General features: G+C 39.2%; 2 protein-coding genes across 3 annotated transcripts; one reads left to right on the top strand and one right to left on the bottom strand.

Moving 5' to 3' along the window:
- Window positions 1-4,671: 4,671 nt before the first annotated feature.
- Window positions 4,672-19,339, top strand: scimp (SLP adaptor and CSK interacting membrane protein). Of its 2 annotated transcripts, XM_081365987.1 has the most exons (6): window positions 4,672-4,760; window positions 9,266-9,340; window positions 10,469-10,580; window positions 12,162-12,222; window positions 12,309-12,391; window positions 16,015-18,754. In XM_081365987.1, exons 3-6 carry the CDS (start codon window positions 10,469-10,471, stop codon window positions 16,221-16,223), a joined length of 465 nt encoding a protein of 154 aa, XP_081222113.1. In that variant the 5' UTR covers window positions 4,672-4,760; window positions 9,266-9,340; the 3' UTR covers window positions 16,224-18,754. The 2 variants fall into 2 exon arrangements, with proteins under 2 accessions (XP_081222113.1, XP_081222112.1); XM_081365986.1 differs by lacking the exon at window positions 4,672-4,760 and having other exon boundaries at window positions 9,008-9,340; window positions 16,015-19,339.
- Window positions 16,652-23,968, bottom strand: derl2 (derlin 2). The gene is made up of 7 exons (XM_081365985.1): window positions 23,804-23,968; window positions 23,349-23,414; window positions 20,195-20,268; window positions 20,004-20,097; window positions 18,392-18,587; window positions 18,104-18,194; window positions 16,652-17,124 (listed from the first exon to the last, which is right to left on the bottom strand). The coding sequence occupies exons 1-7, from the start codon at window positions 23,894-23,896 to the stop codon at window positions 17,019-17,021; spliced, it is 720 nt and encodes a 239-aa protein (XP_081222111.1). The 5' UTR covers window positions 23,897-23,968; the 3' UTR covers window positions 16,652-17,018.
- Between the last annotated feature and the right edge of the window lie 19 nt (window positions 23,969-23,987).

Below are 23,987 nucleotides of genomic sequence, written 5' to 3'. Positions count from 1 at the left end.
CACTCTCCGTCTCTGCAAGATTCGGAAGGGAATGATTCAGATTTCTCTTGGCACAGCTACTAGAAGACAGACGGGTTGCTCACGTGGTCCGTGTAACGCTTTGCTCGGTTTGAGTCTGCGCGTCAGGAAAGGAAGTGCTAAGAAATCGCTAAAAATGGGCTTCACTTGTCTCAATTGAGTTCCAATGGGGTCGCTGTGTCCATTTCTTTTACTGTCTATGGTGAAAAGTCAATATTCGGGTGAGGGAGCCCTCTGATGGTCAAAGGAGGGAATCACGGAGTTTGTCTCTGTAACAGAGTCCCCTCCCTGCGACAGAGCCCCCTCCCTGCGAGCGACTCCTGGCGCAAGGAGGCAAGCAACGCCTGGGTCTCCCACGTGGTCGAGGGGCCGGCCTCTCCGGATGGGTCCGGTGGAATTCCTCCACGAGATTGGGGTTGAGTATATCGTTAGCGTTGACCCAAGAATGGTCCTCTGGACCATAACCCTCCCAATCGACCAGATACTGGAGAATTCTTCCCCGGCATCTGGAGTCCAGCAGTTCTGACCTGGTAAGCCTCCTCGCCCTCCACCATGATGGGTAGGGGACCCTGACCACCGGATACCTCCTCCCCCTCCTCATTTGGACCAACAGCGGGCTTGAGCAGAGATACATGGAAGGTGGGGGAAATACGATAATGATTAGGCAGGGCAAGGCAGAACGAAACCGGTGTGATTTGACTGGTAATTTGGAATGGACCCACGTACCTGGGACTGAGTTTCTTGCAAGAAAGCCGAAGACATAAATCTCTTGTGGACAGCCACACCCATTGACCAGAACGATACTCAGGATCAGGATGACGATGACAATCAGCCTGTACAATTTTTCGGCGTATGGTGTGTTGGAGGTGAATGTGAGCCTGATTCCATGTCTCCTCACTTCTACATAACCAGTCATTCACTGTCGGGACATTAGTGGGTTCTCCAGACCAAGGGAATAGAGGCGGTTGAAATCCCCAAATGCACTGGATGGAATTTTGGGTGTACTCAGCCCATATTAGGAAGCGACTCCAATCATCCTGATGCTGATTACAGTATGGTAATCTATAGAATCGGAACATCAAGTGACATAGAGGTAGCTTGGGTAGAGGTATGAGGCGGCAGGCCTTGGAGAATCTGTCTATGACAGTGAAAATTGTGGTGTGACCATTACAGACTGATAGATCTGTAACAAAGTCAATGGCAATGTGTGACCAGGGGCGTTGTGGAAGGGGAAGAGGTTGCAGCAGGCCGGCCGGAAGTTGTCTTGATGGTTTCTGTGTATTGCAGGTTTGATATTGGTGGACAAACATGGTGGTATCTTTGCACAGGGATGGCCATCAGAATCGGTTCTGAAGGAGATGGATAGTGGCAGTAATACCAGGGTGACCAGAGCTGGGCAGAGAATGTACCTGTTCTAGGACTCAAATTCTGAGGGTTTAAGGTACGAAGACTTTATTAGGTGGACATTCAGCTGGAGTTTGGTCCCGAGCATTGGCCTGTTCAATTTCAGTCATAATATCCTACTGGACGGGAGCAACAGCGAGGTCGGGAGGCAGAATTGTTTCAGGATGTTGTGGAAATCGATTGAGCTCATGCTGTCTGGAGAGAGCATCCGCCGTTGTGTTCTTGGACCCAGAACGATACGTGACCACAAAATTGAAGCGGGTGAAGAACAGAGACCAGCGAGCTTGCCTGCGGTTGAGTCTTTTGGCAGTTCGTAAGTATTCCAGATTCTTATGATCGCTTAGGACTGTAAATGGATGAGTAGAACCCTCTAACCAGTGACGCCACTCCTCAAAAGCTGCCTTTATGGCCAAAAGCTCCCAATCCCCAACATCATAGTTCCGTTCTGCTGCGTTCAGTTTTCTGGAGTAGAAAGGGTATAGTTTGGGAGGTGACCCCTGTCTTTGAGACAAGATAGCCCCCATGCCAGAGTTTGAAGCATCCACTTCAACGATGAAGGGGAGTTCGGGATTAGGGTGATGCAGAATGGGAGCAGAGACAATACATTGTTTGAGTTGTTCAAAAGACTGGGTGGCTGCATCTGACCAGTTGAGACGATTGGCTCCTCTCTTTATCATAGATGTTAGGGGGTCGGCAACAGAGCTAAAGTTTCTAATAAAATGGCCAATCAAGAACTGCCCTGACCTTTCTCTCATCCATGGCGACTCCTTCCGGACTGATTATGTAACCCAAGAATGCATTTGCAGTCTTATGAAACTTGCACTTCCCCGCCTTGGCATATAGTTTATGCTGAATGAGTCATCTGAGTACAGCCCTGACGTGTTGGATGTGTTCTTCAACAGTGTCTGAATAGATCAAGATATCATCAATGTATACAATTACAGTCTTGTGGAGCATGTCCCTGAACACGTCATTGATGAAAGATGGAAGGACTGTTGACCAGGCCAAACGGCATAACTAAGTATTAATAGTGCCCAGTACTTGTAGAAAAAGCAGTCTTCCATTCATCCCCCTCTCGTATCCAAATCAGTAGGTCCAGCTTGGTGTAGTATCTGGCAGTACGAAGTTGTTCCAGTGCTGCAGGAACCAGAGGTAGGGGATATCGGAACTTAACAGTCAATTCATTCAAAGCACGATAATCAATGCATGGTCTAAGGCCGCCGTCTTTCTTGTGAACGAAGAAGAATCCTGCAGAAGCGGGGCATGTAGAAGGTCGAATAAAACCTTTTGCTAATTCCTCCTCGATGTAGTACTTCATGGATTCGGACTCAGGCTGAGAGAGGGGAAAAATACGACCCTTAGGGGGTGTTGAACCAGGAATAAGGTCAATGGCACAGTAATATGCACGATGTGGAGGCAGTCTGGAAGCTTTAGATTTGCTGAAGGCCTCTGATAAATCGGAGTATACCTCTAGGATAGGGATGCTCCGATACCAGTTTTTTCAGAACCGATCCGATCCGATACCAAAAATTCTGAATATCGACCGATACCAATACCGATCCGATACCAGTGCAGTTTTTTTTTAAATCAAGTAGAATTTCTGTAACTCTGTGTGTTGAACTGATAATCACTATTTTGTGTTAAACACAATCTACTTAATACAGACTAGACAACTTAGTTATAAAGAAAAACAAATAAAAATGTATGATCATAATCTATGACAAACATGCTATTATAAACTAGATTAGTGGATAATTCATCAGTAAAATTTATTCTAGAAAAATCACAAGTGTAGTAATAAATCTGGTAAAACTTTAGACATTGCAATTTGTATTGTTGCAAAATACATTCAATAAAATACAAATACATAAAAATGTAGGCTAGCCTACTATAAAATTAATATATATTTTTTTAATAGCGCAGCTGAAGCAGCAACATAAAAATAGGGCAGAACAAGAAAGTCTATTAATAATCTTTCATTGCGCAAAAGTATTATAATACGAAAGGCTCCAATACAGTGCGGCACAAAGCGCTTATGCACAACCTGTGTGCAGAATGATGCGCTCGAAGCAACACGAGTCAGCGCGCAGCGCGTCGAGTCCACATTAAACACAGTTCAAAGCACCACTGAGGAAATACATATTGATGCGTAGTGTATTATACAGTATCAATCTTTGCAATAGTTTATTCAGCCTTTTCCTTTAACAGTTTTAGATTTCAGTTACTGTGCGCGTGAAGAACAGTCATAGTGGTCTACCCCATTGAGATCGACAGACACCCGGTAGAAAGTAACATGGTTAAGGTACAGCAATACAGACCAGCAAGATAAAGTCCTTTTATGTGAAACCATAGAACTTTATCTACAGATCAAGTACAATAATATTAACATTGAATCATCTTGTTGAGAGTTTCATCGCGTAGACTGACGTAACCGAACGCGCTGTTTGAATGCTGGCTGCAGCGGAGGAAAGAGTTTAACGTTACGTGAACTTGAATTTAACGACTTAAATATTCATTTCTATCTCATATTAGACTATTAAATGGCTTCTGAACACTTATAATATAGTGCACGAAAACTTTATAGTGCTTTATTATACATTTGTGCCTTTTGTGGGGCCTAACAATGACAGAATAGTAATACGCACAATATCGGATTTGGATCGGCTTCATCTGATCGATACCCGATCCGGCCAAAATGGCAGTATCGGAGCCGATACCGATACTGAATATCGGATCGGCGCATCCCTACTCTAGGAGGTTAAAATCAAGGGATTTCTCTTCTGAAAGGTGAGATGTAGGCGAGACATTCGGGGTAACAAGACTTAATCCATTGGGAGATCTGACCCTCCCTCCAGGAGACGTGAGGATTATGTCTGCGAAGCCAGGGTAAAACAAGGATGAAAAAGCTGTATGAGGTGTGGGAAGGATGTAGAATTGAATCTTCTCCGAGTGAAGTATTCCAGTCTGCACAGGCCCGGATTGGGTAATCGGGAGAATCGGGAGAATTCCCGGTGGGCCGCTTCACTTTTGGGCCGGTCGAGGATTTTTTTTTTTTTTTTTTTTTTTTTTTCACATTTCAATGTCACGTTAGTAACATTACACGTTCCGCCTTCTGATACTGCAGCGCGCAGTCTCTGCATGGGTTGTACCATGTGAGGGAGTTCTCCCCTCCCCTACTACAGAGTTGGTTGGGTCCACAGCCAGTCTTTTCCAAAACGTTTTTAGGTAGGCTACTGCAGCCGCGGGCCCGCGGCATCGCCGGCGCCTACCGATAGCTGGGCCGGCCCTACCGTAACGGTACGCGTCAGGGAGGATGGATGGGAGGAAGAGGCCAGGAGGTATGGAAGCTTGTTTCCGCCACAGAATAAAACATTTTAAAAGATAATTGCGAGTTTTTATCTCACAATTGCGAGTTTACATCTCGGAATACATCAGAATTGCGTGAAATAAAGTCTCAATTGCGTGTTATAAAGTCAGAATTGCGAGATATAAAGTCAGAATTGCCTGAAATAAAGTTGCAATTGCGTGTTATAAAGTTAGCTTTGCGAGATGGTCAGAATTGCGTGATATTAAGTCGCTTGCGTGTTATAAAGTCAGAATTGCGAGATATAAAGTCAGAATTGCCTGAAATAAAGTTGCAATTGCGTGTTATAAAGTCAGCATTGCGAGATGGTCAAAATTGTGAGATATAAAGTCGCAATTGCGTGTTATAAAGTCAGAATTGTGTGAATTAAAGTCGCAATTGCTTCTTATAGTCAGAAATTGCAAGATATAAAGTCAGAACTGCGTGAAATAAAGTTGCAATTGCTTCTTTTTAAAGTCAGAAATTTAGAATTGCAAGATATAGTCAGAATTGTGTGATATAAAGTCGCAATTGCTTCTTATAATGTCTAAGTGAATTATTATTTAACCTTTACATTATTTCTTGAACTATAGTATTAATACAAACTACACAATAGTAATAGCAATAGTAATATCATCCAAGTGGATGCTGCACACTGGTGGTGGTTGAGGAGAGACCCCTGATATGATTGTAAAGCGCTTTGGGTGTACAGTAGTACATATGAAAGCGCTATATAAATGCCTCATTCATTCATTCATTCATTCATTCATTCATTCATTCAGCTGAACTGTTGCTTCATTTATCCAAATTGGAAAAAGTGCTAATTTGGAATTCCACCATGGAAAAAGTGGGCCGGTCTTGGGCCTGAACTCCAGGGCTGAAAAGTGGCCCCACTCCGGCCCTGAGTCTGCATCAAGAGCTCTTGAGTGATGAATAAAACTTCTCCAGAGCCCAGCGGTCGTCCATCTATCGCCTCCACTGTAAGAGGAGAGGAACAATGGATCAGAGCAATGTTGTTTTGATGTGCAAAGTCTCTAGACAGAAAGTTTCCTGCAGCTCCAGAATCCAACAAAGCCCTGGTGAAGATCTTCTGGCCATTGGCAGTGATTGTGATGGCAGGGGCAGTGACACACATTTCTGGATTCAGAGCATCAATAGAGAAACTCACAGATTTCTGGGACTCCATGTGTGGTCGTGAAGGACAGGAGTTTCTTAGATGACCAGGTTGACCACAGTACAAAAATAGGCGTTGAGCAAAGCGACGATCTCTTATGATCTCTGATAGATGGTATGTGTTAACTTGCATGGGTTCAACTTCGTCTGCGACAGCAGTTCCAGGGACTCGGAGTGCGTTGCGAGTGTTTGGTCTTCGCGATCTGATGAGGTTATCAATTTGAATGGTGAGTTCTATAAACTGATTTAAGTCTCTCCCCTCATCGCGGCAGGCCAACTCTGATTGCAGTTCATGATTTAATCCCCTTCTGAATAGTACTTTCAGTGTATCATTCATCCATGACGTCTGAGCAGCGAGGGTACGAAAGTTGAGAGCATATTCAGCTACAGTCCTTCTCCCCTCTCCAGTAAACGATCGCCTGCAATCTTGCTCTCTTTGGGATGATCAAAAACTTCACAAAATCGTTGCAAGAATACCTCAAAAGACGGGAAAGTTGTGCATCCCTCTCTCCACACCACCGTAATCCACTCCAACGCCCTGCCAGTAAGTAATGAACAAACTAATGCGATTTTACCAGCCTCAGTAGAATACAGCGTCGGTTGTTGATCAACAAACATTGAGCACTGAAGTATAAAGCCTTTACATTTCGCTTGGTCTCCGTCGAACTTCTTGGGAAATGCTAGACGAGGACTCACTTAAGATGGTGTCACTGACGCGGGTGCAGTGGCCGCGTTAGTTGGTGTTGCTGTCATCTCTGGTGGAGAGACGTGGAGATTTTGAAGTGCTTTCACCAATTCCTCCGTGAGAGATTTGAGGCGATTGAGCTGGTATTGGTGTGCCGGTATTGGTGTGCCGCGAGTTGACTAACCTGGGCAGACATGGTTGCAGACAGGTGGGTTAAAGCCGCTGGATCGTAGTTTGGCAAAGTCTTCTGTAACGAGGCGTCACTCGAATTGGAATCCATCAGCAAGCTTTTATTAAAATCGTGGTCAAACAGGCAATGGTCAGATACCAGCAAACACAGCAATGTAGGACAGACACAGTCGTGGTCGAAAAGCAGGCAGGAGATCAGGGCAGGCGGAGAACAATCACAGATAAGTAACAAAGCGGATAGTCCAAAAGGCAGGCGGCAGAGAATCATGAATAGGGAACAGACTGGGTCACAACAGGTAGGCAATACAGAAATAAATGCTCAGAAATGCAAACCGTGGTAATACAAGACTTCGCATGGAAGAGTGGTGGAGAGACAGTTTATATCGGTGCCAGGTACGGGGCTGATGGGAAATCTAGTGTGTGAGTGAAAAATCAATATTCGGGTGAGGGAGCCTCGGCTAATGGTCAAAGGAGGGAATCACGGAGTTCGTCTCTGTGACGCATACACTTCAGTTTTTTTACTAATAAAGGTTTCAACAGTGAAACAGTGAAAAAACAGATGCAAAATAGTTTCTTTTTTTCTGGTGCACAAAATTCACAGGTAGATGAAATAAGCTAAAATCTTTCCAAAACATGTTTAGCAGGATGAAATATTGTGTAAGACACTTCCTTAATTTTGTTATTGACACAAAACTTTATTTGCCAATTTCCATGCTTTGACCCTAGAGATATTACCAAATAAAGAAGACCAAAATAATCTTACTGCAAGACATAGAACAAAGAGCATTTCTTATATCCTTATCGGTACATTTTTGTTTTAAAACATTAAACATTATCAATATCAATAAAAATTTTACCACAAAGATTGTCCATATTGATCTCCACTGAATAAGAGTTATTTAAGAGTAACATCACACTCTTTGGAATCGTGTCAAGAACATTAGCAGACTCAGTATATGATAACAAATATCCATTGGAATTAACCAATTGTCTTACTAATATAATCCCTACATTGAACCAAGTATGATAGAATAGTGATTTGTTTTATATAGTATGGCTTTGTTATTCCATAAGAAATAATTGTGCGGTGAAAAATTGTGCTTATACAATTTCCATGCTAGCAGGGCTTGTCTGTGAAAACTTCGCCAATTTAACAGGCATTTTATCAATAGAAAAATTGCACTTCAACAAAAAGTCTATGCCTCCAAGAGTATTAAATATATAATTAGGAAATAAGTTCCAAAGACTTTCTCTATTCTTCAAAAACTCTACCAACCATTTACAGTAATTCTGAAGGTGTCATTAAGTGTTCTATAATCTAAAACCTCAACTACCCCTTGCTCTTAATAAATATGTAAATACAGATCTAGATAAACCTTCTGCCCTTAATAATAATACCCTCCCTAATATTGATATATAACCCTCATTAACCACAAATTAAATTTCGTTTTTGTTTTCTCAATAATTGTTTCAAAATGTAACTTTTTTTTTTTTTTTTTTTTTTGCCAAAAGGGTGCGGGGCATCTGCCTATATAAGCAGTCAGACTCAATACAATATACTTCGAAAGTAAATTCAGTGGTTCAAATTCGATTGTAAATTCAACATCGACATCCAGGAACTGCAGGAAAAGCAGTGGATTACCGGGCATAATCTCCATCTGCTGTAGTCGACCTCACCAGCAGGTGGTGCAAGGGCGTGTTGTTGACGAAGACCAGAGCAACAGTTAGAGCAGGCCATTCATTCATAAAAACTGATTTGTAGAAATGTAAGTGTATTTGTGGTTATTATGAGGGCTGTTTTATGTTTAATTCAGTGTCTTCACGGTCCCTGTGTAGCCTACATGTATCTTTCTCTACCGTGAACGAGATTATGATGGTATTCCCCCGATGCTGATGTAGCCTACAGATCAAATGTTACATTTGAGGTAGACATATATTTCCCTTGGTTGTTTAGTTGCCTTAACTTTATATCGCGGCGGTGTGCTGCAGGTTTCCCTCAGTGCAGTAGCACTACGTTATTTTATAAAAGGCTTCAAAAATCGGAGAAAAAGGAGTTTCCCCATATCTTCAAGCAGACGCAATACGAGTAAAGGTTTCGAAAGTGAACCTCTAGAGATCTATAAAAATAAATAAATTCCTGGATACAGAGGCCACACCTACTACATCATTCTAATCGACATATAGAAACCCACCTTAGTTAAGATGACAGCAAATTATATGCCTGGATTCAGTTCTCTGAAGAATAGCAGAAGTACTATTCCTGTTTTACACCATAGCTCAGTCTCTCTCTCAAGTTCAACTCCCCACACCATAGTCGATGTAGCCTACAACTGACTAACACACTTCTGAGTCACACAGCAGACTTACTGCTTCTGTGGAAGAAGGGTTGGTGGGTGGGCACTGGGCAGAGAGGCTAGAAGTTCTGAAGAACTTAACCTATTTAAAATTTCCAGATGTCTGCGACACATCTGTAATCCCCACTTTAAAGAATATGTGCAAGACTGATGTGATCTATACTACAGACAAAGGTAATTATGTTTTATCTTATTATTGTAATCTTCACAAAATGTGAAAAGACATTATAGAATAGCTGTGCATGTAACACATTCTACTATTCTAATTAGTAGACATTCTACTAATTGTAAGTAACTTAGAGTGTTGACTGTCTATTTAATATTTGCTAATACTTTATTGTGATGGTTCACCAACAGACATTATACTGACTATAACTTATTCTACCAACCCGAACCCTAACACCTAACCCTAACCTAACAGTCCACTATTAATCTAATGAAAGTTAGTTGTCATGTAGTTGCAAAGTTACTTATGGTTATAGAATGTCTAAAGTGGACCATCAAAATAAAGTGTAACCCGTGTGCATTATTGCGGTTTTATTGTAAAAACATAAATTCAAATAAAGTGTCAAATACAAGTTAATAGCATTATCAGTGTGATTTAGAATACAGAAATATATTATGCCAATTGTTAAGTTTGTGGTTAAGGCCATGCGTTCATTGTGAGATCTATTAAGTCAATATGTGTTGCATTCTATTTCCTCACAGATATAACATTTTGGCTTAGTTTGATGTAAACCTTAAAGATCCCTTGTGTGAATCTGTACTTGTATTAAATGTATGTAAACCTGTCTATCTGTTAGTTTGTGTTTGTGAAGAGACACACCTATTGCAGTGAATTAATCTCTAAATTAAGAAGAGGCCAGTGAAGTGAAACTCACTAAGCCAGTGCTAAGAAAAGAATGACGCAGGAAGTCGGTTAATCATATGTAAAACTTGTGCCTTTGCAGGATGAGTGCTGTGGGCATGATAGAGCTAGAGGAAAATGTTGTATTCATGTCATAGATCGAGATAAATCTGAAATATTACAAATGACAACTATTGTATTCATTCCCACATTTTGATTAGGCTTCTGCCATTAAAAATAGATTGTAAAAGCAATTAGAAGCATATTAAAACACGCTCTACCCAGGAAACACAGCTGACTGGAAAACAAGAAACTTCAAGCATGTGCCTGAACTCTGCTGAAAAGCAGAAGTAGCTGGAGTTTAAACTATTATTCATGTCAATATGAAACTAAATGCCCTTTATCTGTTAGTGATATATTTGAATCTGAACATTTTTCTTTGTTTCATTTCACAGATGGATTTCTTACGTCAATACTTCTGGACCATATTACTGCTGGCCATCTTTCTGGTGTCTTTGGTGATAGTAATAAGTTTCATTTTCATCAATATTTGCATCAGTAAAAGAGGTAAATCACATCTGACAAGACTACAGAGGTTCTGTTCAGCCACACAACAATGTAAATATGTAGAGCATTTAATGAGAGTGGTTAGCCACAAATGTGAAAACTGTGCAGCACACTCTCAGAAAAAAGGTATAAAAGCTGTCACTGGGGCGGTACCCTTTAAAAAGTTTCTAATATGTAACATTAAGGTACTAATGCACATTTGGGACCAATACGTTTGAGGTACTATTATGCACTCTTTAGGTACAAAGGTACCTTTCCGGCCCAATGTAACTTTTTTTCTGAGAGTGAATGAAGAACTATTAAATTATCTTCAGTGTCTTCAGTGTCAAAAAATCCAATATGCTGATTTGGTGCTCAAGAAATATTTCTTATTATTATCAATGTTGAAAATGATTGTGCTGCTTAATATTTTGAGGAAATCATAATATATTAGGATTCTTTGATGAATAGAATGTTTAAAAGAACAGCATTTATTTGAAATAGAAATATTTTGTTACATTATAAATGGCTTTACTGCACTGATAAAAAATATTCTGTGGTGAAATAAATACTACAGAAAAAAAGTAATTTCTACCTGAATAAGTTTGTTCTATTTTAGTACTCAATTTAAGCGTGTAGAAATCAAAGCGTAAATATCAACGTTATAAAATTAAGTAAAACCTACTCAACATTCTGATACTGGTGTTCCCATCATGCTAGGTAGCATTTTTCATTGTTGCTATTTACACTGTTTTATAATTGCTTTTGTTGTTAGGTTTAGTAACTTGCTGTTCTGTGATATCTGAAGTAAATTTTCTACTCAAAATGACACATTCATACTGAAAAATTATTCATCGAGTGTTACCGGTTTTGTGTATTTTGTGTTCTGTGTATCTGTTGTCTACACATTACCTAACGTATTATTTACTTAGATTTTCTAAGTAAAAATTAACCTTTAATAGCATGGCTTAATTCAGTGTTATATTGTTTGAGTAAAATGTAGGCTTACTAGTAAGTAGTAATAAGTAAAAATTACTACGCAAACTTTTACTGGCCAAGTTAAAGTTACTTATTTAATTTTACTTAACTTAGTTAAGTAAATTTTTCTTAATTCCATATGTGAAATTTTATCTGCCTGCAAAAAAAAAGGAAAAAAAAAACACACAAAAAAACCCATATATATATATATATATATATATATATATATATATATATATATATACGGACATATATAGACAAAAACATTGACGTAAGAACTCCATAGCTTTCGTTTTTACACTTTTTACTCTTATTATATAATATAATTATATAATTATATAATAATATTATTGGAAAGGAAAACGTTAGTTAATTTAATAATGCAGTTGCCAATATTAGTTTTAAGGAAATTATTCTAATTTAAAAGGGGTTTAGAAGTAGATGTTTGAAACCGACATACAGCTACAGGAAACAACCATTTCACATTTCACATGACATAACCTCACAGTTAGTGAAAAATAGGCCGTGCGACCACTTCCTTATTATAACAGTTTGACTGTTATGTACCACTGTTTGATTAATTTTATTGAACAATTTTCATGTCATTACTTGCTCTTTTTCTAGCTGATTGTTACAATACACAAGCAACGCCAAATCATTACGATGGCACAAGTTTGAAACAACAGTAAGTCTGTCAAGGTCATTTAAGTCCAGATCTTTATTATACTCAAAAATGTGTTCACACTAAAATAAATGACTTTTCCATTACAGGGACAAACAAGTTTATCACATAAACCTTGTGAATGAGAAACCACCCTTACCTCCCAGAGATCAGTTCATGTCCATGGAATCTGGTCAGTTTTGTTTTTATTGATGCGTTAATTTACTTCACTCTATAGCCCTGCAATGACACACAGCTTTTGTAACATGTCTGAACTCAAGAGAATGAGAAGTCAGGGGTGGGTGAGATGACTTTCAAAAGCTTTTTTTTATTTAAAAATAAACAGAAAAGGCAGCTTTTCAGATCCACACAGGTGATCCGCGACTTGGTAGTCTCATGTAGCCAGACCTTCAGATTGACGGCAGAAGGTCTGGATTTCATAATAGATTTCATTGGCCATAGGACCACCCTGAGGCCCACTGACTAATATGTAAAAGCAACTACAGTTCATTTCATTCAGCGTCATGTTCGGGGGCATGAAAATGTAAAGTCAGTGTTTCTACAATAACAGACCAAAAAATAAATTTCATTCAGGAATATCATGCAAATTTACTGCAGCAATTTAAAAAAAAATAAAAAACAGTTGATCCTGATAAGCATTCATTGTCACAGTTTCAAACACAACGACTTCCTTCTTCCATTAGGGGGATTGGTGTCATGATGGCTTTGTTTCCAGAGGAACTGTTAAAGAACGCAACATACACATCTCCCAGAAATCCTGTAGAATACAATCAGTCGGATGATGACTTCACATTTTGCGTGCCTCACGCCTGTTTCACACATACTCCGTTTGCAGTGCGTATTTTTTTCCGTATCCATGTTAACAGATTAGATCTTTCACACTGCACAGTGTGTTGAGGCAAGTTGCAGGACAGTGGCCCTTCAGGAGCAGGTTTGGACACCCCTGACCTACCGGATCGCTAAGCATACTTTCTAGATGGTGCTCTATCTTGCTTCCCTATTTGAGAGCTTACGGGTGAGGTACAGCACCGGGCGCTCCTCTCCCTCGACCACCTGCGAGAATATGGCCCCCAGCACCATGTCCAATGTGTCTGTCTGCAACACAAAAGGGAGATTAAAGTCAGGAGAGTGAAATAGCAGCCTGTCACACAGAGCAGCCTGGGCGAATGCCGGCTGGCATGGCTCCGTCCACTGGACCGGATCTGGGTCTCCCTTTTTAATGAGATCAGTCAGGTGATGTCTGAATAATTAAGCATAAACCTATAATAACCAGACAGCCTTAGGAACTGTCTCCTGTGATCCATGCACAGCCCAAAGAGTTACTTCCCTCAAAACTGTGATGAAGTGGACTCCATCCACAGCTGCACAGCAGGCTAAGTCAACTCTTAAGCACTGAGACATTGTTGGCCATGTGCAGCAAGGGAGAGGAGGCTTCGGCCTTGGAGACAGTAGACCATCCTGGCACAAGGCAACTCTTTCTCAGCGTCGAAAACTTGTGGTTGAGGAGGTGTCTCAGTAAGAGCAAGCAACATGATGTGAAAAGGCTATCTCCCAAGCAAAGCAAGAGCAGTGGATGAGCAATAATGTCCTCCCATCTCCAGTGAACCTCAGCAAATGGTACGGAGAAGATCATATGTGCCCCCTCTGCTCATCTCCAGCGAACCTGAAGGACATCTTGGTTGGCTGCAAGGTAAGCTTGACGCAAAGGCGCTATACTGTACGTACGGTGGAGGCACACCAGGTGCTGAAGTATCTTGCAGCGTCATTGGACTCCAGACAGACCTCCAACAATGCCTTACCTCTCCCGTTGTGATTTTGTGCTCCAGTAAAGGGGTTTATGGGGGAAAGGGCAAGGGAGGTCAAAGTGAAGACCCCAGATACTGACCAGTTGGGTGGAGCTTGTGATTGGAAGCTTTTAGTTGACCTAAATCAGAGATTTTGTTTTCCACCCAAAGTTGTAGTTACCAGTCTCAAACCAGACCTTGTGCTTTGGTCCTCCACACTTCACACTGTGTATATCATAGAACTTACTGTGCCCTGGGAGGATGCTGTGCAGGAGGCCTACGAACGCAAGACCCTTAAGTATGATGAAATAGCAGTCAATGTTGAACTACGTGGCTGGAAAGCAAAGGTTTGCCCTGTCGAAGTTGGCTGTCGAGACTTTGTTGGTAGATCTGTCATCAAAATTCTTAAGGACTTAGGAATCCTAGGCCAAGCACGTCAGCAAGCTGTTAAGGCCCACTCCAGTGCCGCAGAACAAGCAAGTCGATGGCTCTGGATTAAGAGGAGGGACATCGGTTGGGCCCTGTGACAACAGAGGCACAGAGTGGGGTAAAAGCAGAGCTTTTAGCTCTGGAAGCTTCCCAACTGGAATGCCAGATGTCGCTGATGAGCCCTCTGGAGGTGTCATGGGCATTTATAATTTCCCACCTGATGACACCAATGAAGTCTTGTACTTCCCTCCCTCTATCCCTTTCACCTCCACATTTGTTCCCCACTCATCTCAGGAAGCTGCAATAAAAGCAAGGAATATTACCATCTAGTCCTAAAATTTAACTCTCCTCACATCCTTTTTGGTCTTAGGTCTCAGGTCGGCTGCAATCTCTGCAGTCTTATTATTTTGGCAAAGAATAATATGCAGCCACATGGTTGCATCCTACTTGATGGCCTGCGTCAGCAACATCAGGTGGTGGCACTGGACCCCTGGATACGATGCCACATGGTCCTCAGCCTGCTTGATGGCCTGCATCAGCAATGTCGAGTGGTGGCACTGGACCCACTTGGTCGTTGTAACACAGTTCGTTGTTATGGGAAGAAGGAGGCGGGTCCTGGGCTGGTGTGGTTACACGGGGTCTGCGGTTGTGAGGCCGGTTGGATGTATTGCCAAATTCTCAGAAACGCCTATGTAGACGGCTTATGGTAGAGAAATTAATAGAGACATTAAATTCACGGGCAACAGCTCTGGTGGACATTCCTGCAGTCAGCATGCCAATTGCATGCTCCCTCAAAACTTGCGACATCTGTGGCATTGTGCTGTGTGATAAAACTGCACATTTTAGAGTGGCCTTTTATTGTGGCCAGCCTAAGGCACACCTGTGCAATAATCGTGCTGTCTAATCAGCAACTTGATATGCCACACCTGTGAGGTGGATGGATTATCTCGGAAAAGGAGAAGTGCTCACTAACACAGATTTTAGATTTGTGAACAATATTTGAGAGAAATAGGCCTTTTGTGTACATAGCAAAAGTCTTAGATCTTTGAGTTCGGTTCATGAAAAATGGGGGCAAAAACAAGTGTTGCGTTTATAATTTTGTTCAGTGTATGTTTCACTTGTTATGTATCCAATTGTTTGTCCAATCAAATGCTTTCTAGAATGAGAATGGACTTCCTTCAGTACCACCCTTCTCTGACTAACAATTGTATTGTGGCCAGTTCATGGTCATGACAAAAAGAATCAACACACTCACCACGCTCTCCCAGATAATTAAGTGCTGAGACCTATATATCAATCCAAAAATGCAAAAAATCAGCACTCTAATTTTCGGCTGATGACGGCAAAGAGCCGAAACGTTTGTTAACTTGACCTCTGTTTACAATAAAATATTTTAGAGTGCAGACCTTTTTTGCTTTTCATGACAAAAAATAAATAAACTCTTCAATACTTAATATTTTTTCCTACTTTAACAGGAGAAAGAAAAAAATTGCTCTTCATACTTCTTTCTCTCAGCATATTACAGTAAGCAAAAACCCTCTTCAAAAGAAATGTAACCAGTTTGATATGTTCAAATTTCCAGTGGATCAGAGTTATGAGGATGCGGAGCCCGTGCCGGACTATGTTGTGGTTGAGGAGTCAGCCCCTCCTGCACCCCAACAACCCATCTTCACGCCACACTACACCACAGTTGAGAAAAAAAGCCAAGACCAAGACCAAGACAGTGAGGAGTATGACGACGTTGAAATCCCTGCTAACCTCGACAGTGATGATTATGACGACGTAGGGTAATAGACGCAAATCAACAGTGGCTCTACCTACAGTTGAGACACATGAGAAGGCCTAGAAGCCAGCTACCATATTTCCTACAAAGTCCTATTCGACATTATTTAAACTGAAGCAAGTACTAATTGCATGTAACCAGCGTTTACTTTCATTTATGTAAAGCGATCATTCACTTCCCATTAGAGATGCAATACGTCTTCCAAAAACGTCATTTTCTGTTGAAGTACCATACTGTTTGGAAGTGGTTGTGCAAAGACGTTGATGAAACTTCTTAAAATAATGAGAACTATCTTAATGCCTATACATTATATTTGCGCTGACAAGTTTCATGTCTGATATAATACAGTATGCATTTTTGTTTTATCCCTGTAAATCTGTGAACTTGAACTAAATGCTTTTTGTAAAACAACAACAACACACAATCAAGCAGTACTCAAACTTTTAACATACATTTATTCTTAAAAAAAGAAAGAAAAGAAAACAAGTAAAATGGTGACGATCAATAGATATTTCTCTTTCACAGCTGCTCGATTTGTGATCGCTGTTGTGCAGGGCAGCAACAGCAACATAGCAAAAGTCAGTTCTTTTTTTTTTTTAACCCATGTCCACAGTCAGAGGAGCATTATGGGCCTTGCAGACATTTCGAGGCAGATGATTTCTGTGCACACAAACTGCAAGTCTCCCTTTTGCTCGGTGAGTAGAGCTCATGTTCTTTTGTACACGAGAAACAAGTAGAAAAGATATTTTCTTTCTCTTGCTCTCAGAGATGTCCATTAATCGGCAGGCACACGGGTGCTGAGACTAGCCTCCTAGTCGCTGACCCTCACCCCAGGCAAAGCCTCCTGGACGCTCCTCAGGGAGAGGGTTGTAGTTGGCATCTTCCTCAGGTGTATCAAAGAGCATCTTACTGGAAAGGTTGAAAAAAAAAGGGGGTTTTACTTTAACTGGAGGTTTTTATTTTATTGTTTTTGGGATTGAAAGGATGAAAATGGCACATTGATGGCACACCAATCAACAGCTTGAGATCAGCACAATACTATGTTTTTGAAAAGAGTCTGTAATGCTCACCAAAGAAGCATTTATTTAATAAAACCTGTAATATTTTGAAATTACACTTTAAAATAACAGTTTTCTATTTTAATACATTTTAAAATATAATTTATTTCTGTGATGCCAAAGCTGAATTTTCAGCATCATTACGACCAGTCTTCAGTGTCAAGTGATCCTTCAGAAATCATTCTAAAATGATGATTTTCTGCTCAAGAAACATTTCTTCATCTTATTATTATTATTATCAATGATATTATCAACATTTTTGTGGGAACAATACCATTCAAACATTTCAGGTAAGATTAAAAAGAGAGAGAGAAATTAATACATTTATTCATCAAGGTTGCATTAAATTTATCAAAAGTCACAGAGAAGACATTTTATAATGTTACAAAAGATTTCTATTTAATAAATGCATTAATACATTTAATAAATGCAAATAAGAGCTGTTCATTGAACTGTCAAAGAATCCTGAAAAAAAGCATCACCATTTCCACAATAATGTTAAGCCGCAAAACTGTTCTCAGCATTGATAACAATAAGAACTTGTTACCCCGAGTACCAAAATCAGCATATTAGAATGATTTCTAAAGAATCATGTGACACTGAAGACTGGAGTAATAATGCTGAAAATTCAGCTTTAACATCACATGATTAAAATGACATTTAAAAATATATTCAAATAGAAAACAGTTCTTTTAATTTGTAGTAAAAATACAGTAAAAACTGTAATATTGTGAAATACAGATTAAATAAATGCAGCCTTGGTGAGTATAAGAGACTTCTTTCAAATGTTCCAAAACTTTTCTTGACATTGTGAAGACATGATTACTCACAGGATAGACGGTGTCCTCAGCCATCTGCCGCCACCTGGTTGGTTGGGAAACACATCCTCTAGAAAGTAGTACACGTGTCCCACTGCAATGCCTTGTATTAAAAGGACAGAACATATAAACTTACAGCGATGTATACAAAAAAAACATTTTTCCACACAAGTAAAAAACAAAAACAAAAAAATCATTACGTCATATTAAAATCTGAATTGATCATGAATAAAATTTGACCTCTTTATTGTCAAAGAGTGTCAGCACAAGAAAAGTGAACAAATCACTAGAAGTTTCTACCTAAAAGGTCCACAATGATGGAGTTTCCTAGCAGCAGAGAGAATCCCATGAGCACCCATGGGAGGAAGGGCGCCTGGAAATTCAAAAGGCCAAAGAAATTCATGCGCACGTTTGGGTTCCTCCTGCTCCAGATATACACCAACATGATGGTAAAAGCCTGACCTAAGAACACAAGATTCACAAACGTGCCAAATATCTGCACAACTATTAAGAAAATCACTATGTATTTGAGCAAAATGTAACACAAAGGCAATGTTTATGGTTAGAAGTCTTGAAATAAGGGAATATTGTATGTATATTTGACAAGTTTTAGCTGTTGTTTCTTCACATGATTTAATAAAAGGCAGAATGAGGTCAAACAGGATCATCTTTCATGGTTGTTTCTATATTTGTTTAAGTGTCAAGTTTAGAATGAGAGAAAACTCTTGCAACCTTTTTGCATATAATCAAAGCATATTAGGCTATTATATGTTAATAAAAAAACGCCTAGATTGGAACATTGCCTTCAATGCAATATGTATGCTCAACTATTACCATTTTTTTCCACTTACTTTATTTCAATTCATGTCCTTTTATTTACACTTTCTCCTTTCCTTTTTTATTGTAATCCAATGAAATCCAATTATTGTAATCCAATGAAATGCAATCTTTTTCAAAATGTTTTAGTCTATTTTATCTTACGATCTTAAATGATTTTAAACTTTTCGGTTTACATTTTTTTATCATGCCTATGTACACTTAAAGGATTCGGTATAGAAAAGAATATTGAACTTAATATTGAAAGACTGAACTTAAGTTGGACTGTGACAGTATTTTCTTCTGGAAACAAACCTTGTTGCATTATTTATCTCTGTAAAGCTGCTTGTATTGTAAAAAGCGCTATATAAATAAAGGTGACTTGACTTGAAATAGTATTTTCAAGTCAAAATTCTTGTAAAAATGTATTGTAAAATGCACTCCAATAGTCTTCGATTTGAATGGCATGGCAGCAGCTAAGGCTATTCTTAAGGCCTGTTCACACCAAGACCGATAACTATAAAGATAATGATAACTATAATAGCGTCCACACCAGCGGTTGACATTGTTCTGTTTATTCTAAGTGCACGCAGTAGTTTTTAAAGCGAGCTGTTTAAAGCAGGACGTGTTCTGATTGGCTGTCAAAGTTATCGTTCATCCGCAGAAAAAAAATTGTTCTGAAAGTGATTCCAACAATATCGCTCCTCTGTGACATTTTTTTAGTTGTGGTTTTGGACTCTGCTGTTCTTCACATTTATATTTGTCCTTAGTGTGAACAGGCCTTGACGGCAATGGTGAGTTACTTTACCACAAATTACATTTTCTACAAATTGTATAAATAAAATGATTCAAAATATTTTAAAAGTATGTACAAACTTTTTCTGGTAAGTTCTACAAGAGCTCTATCAAACAAAAGCTTACCACGTAAAATTATGTATGCATGTGTAGAGAATTTAGACATTTTGATCATTGTGAATAAAATGTGCTAATTATATACCTAAACTTGCCTACATCTACATTTTAGTCTGCCATTTTCGACATCAATTGCTGTTCAATACAGATAAATGTTTCTCTTTTGAGAAAACGTGAAGGATACAGTCATGAGAAGGCCACCGAAGAGGAACATAAAGACAAAGTCAGCGGTTCTCCCTCTGAAGGATCCCTCCTCCAGCATCCGACAGTACCGGTACCTGTGAGACTCAGGTTAAGGAACTTCAGACTCTACACACACTGCCACCTTCAAAATCTACTGATTTACTATCAATATGTATGTTTTAATAAGGATACAAAAATATCATGTTGAATAAGAAGTTGAACCCAACCGGACCAAAAAACAAAAAGTTGGTTATTAGCCGCCATACCTATGGACACACACACAAATAAATTAGAATCACATGCTGCAATATTAACCCAACTATAGCATATTTGATATATGAATTTCCAAGGCCACTAAATTATCAACTTAAAGCTCCAATATGTAACAATTTTGCAATAAAATTTCCGAAAATAACTTGCAGTGTGATATATTTCCTCCAGTTGTGTACTTACAATATCTCAAAAGTCTCCAAAGATTTTTTATTTCAGAGAAATTCCGATTTTAAATAACTGTCCGTCCCGGAAAAGAAATGTCGCTTCTCAGTGACGCAATGTCTGCTTTTTTCCGGTGTGGACCATGTGATATTCCACCACACCGGAACATCACATGGTCAAATGCGGAAGTGGTGGTTATAGCGTTATTGCCATAGACCAGGGCTATTCAATTGGCGGCCCGCCAATCATCTCCGTGCGGCCCGACGGCACCAACCTCCCTCCTCCTCTTTTCCTGGCGGTGCGGCTAATTTAGTTTGATACTCGCTCCGATTGACCTGAGAAACGTTTTACGTGCGAATATTTCAGCAGTTATTATATGTGTCCCGAATTTATGTCGACTGAACCAGCGATAGGCTACCAATCATTCGTGAATGAATCATTCTTTTGGTTCGATTCTAAACGCGCTTGCATGTGCGTTCACACCGCCGCCGGCGAGAGCGGCGGTTTCTCGTTCAGTACAGTTACAACAAATAGCGCTGTTTTCAGTTGTTTCACTAGTTGTTTCAACACGGCCCAGCGCGGAGTTGCGTTTACTCCCGGTCCCGGACACTATATTAAACAGCGTTGCGACAACCAGTGGGAAGCGTTTCAGTTCGACAGAAACCTCTCTGTTACAAACCACAAATCACTCGATGATTTAACTAGTATTAAATCGGATGAAACAGCCTCAACATTCCCAACAAGACTGATGAGGAAAGCAGGAGAAACATTGTGGCATGAACGAAATTAGAAGACTTTAAATCCTCTAATCACCCTTGCAAACATTTACCATGAATGTAGGCTACTGTAGTAATTTACCATGGTTGGGCAGAAATGTGCAATATTTATATTGAATACTATGCAGTAATAAATAAATATAGTAAATATATATACTATAATATTATATAGTATAATAGTAAATATAGTTATTTATAATGCATTAGATTTATTAGGTGGGTAGAGGAATATATAATTAATGCTTGTTATGAAATTATGTCAGTTTCTTTGTAAAGGTGTGTATAGTTTTTAACTTGTGTTTAGGCATTTTTTATACAGTGGGAGCCTGTGGTTAACAAGTCTCACTGTCAGAATATTTTCATTTAAGCATAACAATTATAAATAAAATAATTATTATTTCTCACCAACAGCTAGAGTTTGTATAAGTTTGTATAAATAATTTATTTGTTCCAAGGAAAATAGTTGTACACAGCTGTAAATTATCAAGTTTTTTATTTATTATGGTTTTCTATATTTGCATAGGCTACTGTTGGGTACCACATTTCCAAGTAAATACCACACTTTTTTAGGGTTACTTTAACTTATTTATTGAAACTGTTATGTTTCAATAAATAAGCTAAACCTCCAAACCAACCCACCGGCCCACCTCAACTTTTCGATTTGATAATGCGGCCCTCAAATAAAACTAATTGAATAGCCCTGCCATAGACTGTATGGTTATAGCTGTTATGGATCATGATTAGCCTACTCTTTGGCGAGTATTGAAGTGCCAACAAAATGAAAGCGTCCATATTCGGATACACGCAGACTGTGTGACAAACGGAGGAATAAAACCCCGATAAATATCGGCCAGGCGTTTTCGAGATGGAGAGAGCTGTGCGACCATCTTGGACTTGACAGAGACTCTGCTCTCGCGAGTGTATTGATAGACAGGTGAGCAAATCAATTTTTTTTATTGTACAAGTAGCGTAATAGTTACAGTAAAGATGATTTTAATAGATATGAATTAATGACAAATAGCTGTAAGTTGTAACAGGATAATATAGCATAACATTTCACATTTCCTTGCAGTTCATTAATTTTGATGACATAAAATAATACGATCAGACATACAGGTAATACAAAAACGAATAAATTACCTCATCCGTGATCATGATTCATTAATTCCATTTAGATATATCGCTAGATGGTGAAAACGCATTAAAAACGACATCTCCCATCGTCACCTCCTTCATAGCGTCATCAAGCTTCGCCTTTGTTATTGTTGGAAACTGCGCCCTCTTGTGGTCAATTTTTTTTTACATATTGGAGCTTTAAGTTGATAATAATCAACAAAAATATCACCATTTCCACTAAAACCTATGGAAATGTTATCACATGCTGCAATATTAATCCTATAAATATGAACCTATACTGGATCATATTTGAAACATGAATTTCCAAGGCCTCTAAATTATCCATATGATCAAAACTCACAATCAACTAGGCCTACATGCCTTGTCATTTGATTGCTAGTTTATATATTTTCAGTAAGTAAAAGGCCTTTTACTAGGCTATAATTCTAAAAACGACCCTTCAGGTCGTGATGTATGTGAAATCTTTAATGATTTTTATAAGAATAACTATCAAGATGAACTTTTAAAATTACATGTAAAAAATATGAGTATCAAATTTGATGCAACAGGCTTTTGGGGGAATTTGCAATTATCCATCTCTCAATCATCATTGTATTGCATTATGTTTTGCCATCCTCATATCCACAACACAATCTACAGACCTTTGATCATGAATCTAAGCATTTAAATATCATGCCACTAAGACATAGAGAGATGACATACTGAAATATTCATATGCAGCTTATATAAGGAGTCTGTTAAAAAGATCTCACTGATTTATTTACATTACAACTAAAGAAAAATTACATATTTTTGTTCAGTGTGGGCCTCTGAATAGTGTATCATATACTATATGGGCCATAAAAGCCTGATGCATCAAAAAACAGACATGGAAACTTCTTTTAAAATTCTAAAGGTTCAATAAACTGTTCCATTTTTTCTGACTATTATTGTATATGCCAGGCTTTACATGGATACAACTAAAACGAGGCACAAAACTCAACACAGATGACACTTGCCTGATAATTCCTCAATATTAAATCTGGGTTGAAGTAAAGCTGGAAAGGTGTGATGAGTTCTAATTGCTGTGAACACAAAGTAAACATCACAGTCAGATGCGAATGACAAACAAACAGTGCTCGAGGTTACATTAATACTCAAATAACAACCGAAATCAAAATTAAAGTTACTTTTAGCAGCTCGTTTGAGGCAAGTCAGCTAAATGAATGTAAACACAGGAATTAAGACATGAAAATGCAGAAAGCGCAACTGGAAACCAAACTAAGTGATATGTAGACCTAGACCCATTACACTTAACATAAACACACATTTTACAGGCGGGTTTTACGTAAACGTGTCCTAATAACACCACAGCCAGTCTGCCACAGGATACCAGGTTTGTTTCAACTGTACAGGGACGAGGCCACGGCTGACAATAGCGCTTAAGACCCTAATATTCGTCCAATTTACTTACCACGGCTGCTGTAGTGAGTACGCAGGCGGTGGTATAAGCTCTAGTAACCACAGGAATCTGTAAATATTCCTGTCGGATTGTCTGGTATGCCATTTTTTGGAGGGACAACGCGGCTTCCGGCACCTTCTTGACACGTCATCACCTGGGTAAGCAAATGAAGGAGGCGGCTTTAATTTGTGATGTT

This window comes from Scardinius erythrophthalmus (genome assembly GCF_964197995.2).
Source record: "Scardinius erythrophthalmus genome assembly, chromosome: 5".
NCBI classification, from domain to species: Eukaryota; Metazoa; Chordata; class Actinopteri; order Cypriniformes; family Leuciscidae; genus Scardinius; species Scardinius erythrophthalmus.
Note: the sequence above shows the minus strand (reverse complement) of the source record. Positions and strands in the feature narration are given on the sequence as shown.

Coding starts and splice junctions, on each gene's coding strand:
- derl2 (XM_081365985.1), bottom strand. CDS start 23,896: ATGGCATACCAGACAATCCGACAGGAATATTTACAGATTCCTGTGGTT. Junction 20,269..23,348: donor TAATATTGAGGAATTATCAG/GCAAGTGTCATC, acceptor GTGTGTCCATAG/GTATGGCGGCTAATAACCAA. Junction 18,195..18,391: donor CATCATTGTGGACCTTTTAG/GTAGAAACTTCT, acceptor TTTTAATACAAG/GCATTGCAGTGGGACACGTG.
- scimp (XM_081365986.1), top strand. CDS start 10,469: ATGGATTTCTTACGTCAATACTTCTGGACCATATTACTGCTGGCCATC. Junction 12,223..12,308: donor GGCACAAGTTTGAAACAACA/GTAAGTCTGTCA, acceptor TTTCCATTACAG/GGACAAACAAGTTTATCACA. Junction 12,392..16,014: donor GTTCATGTCCATGGAATCTG/GTCAGTTTTGTT, acceptor TCAAATTTCCAG/TGGATCAGAGTTATGAGGAT.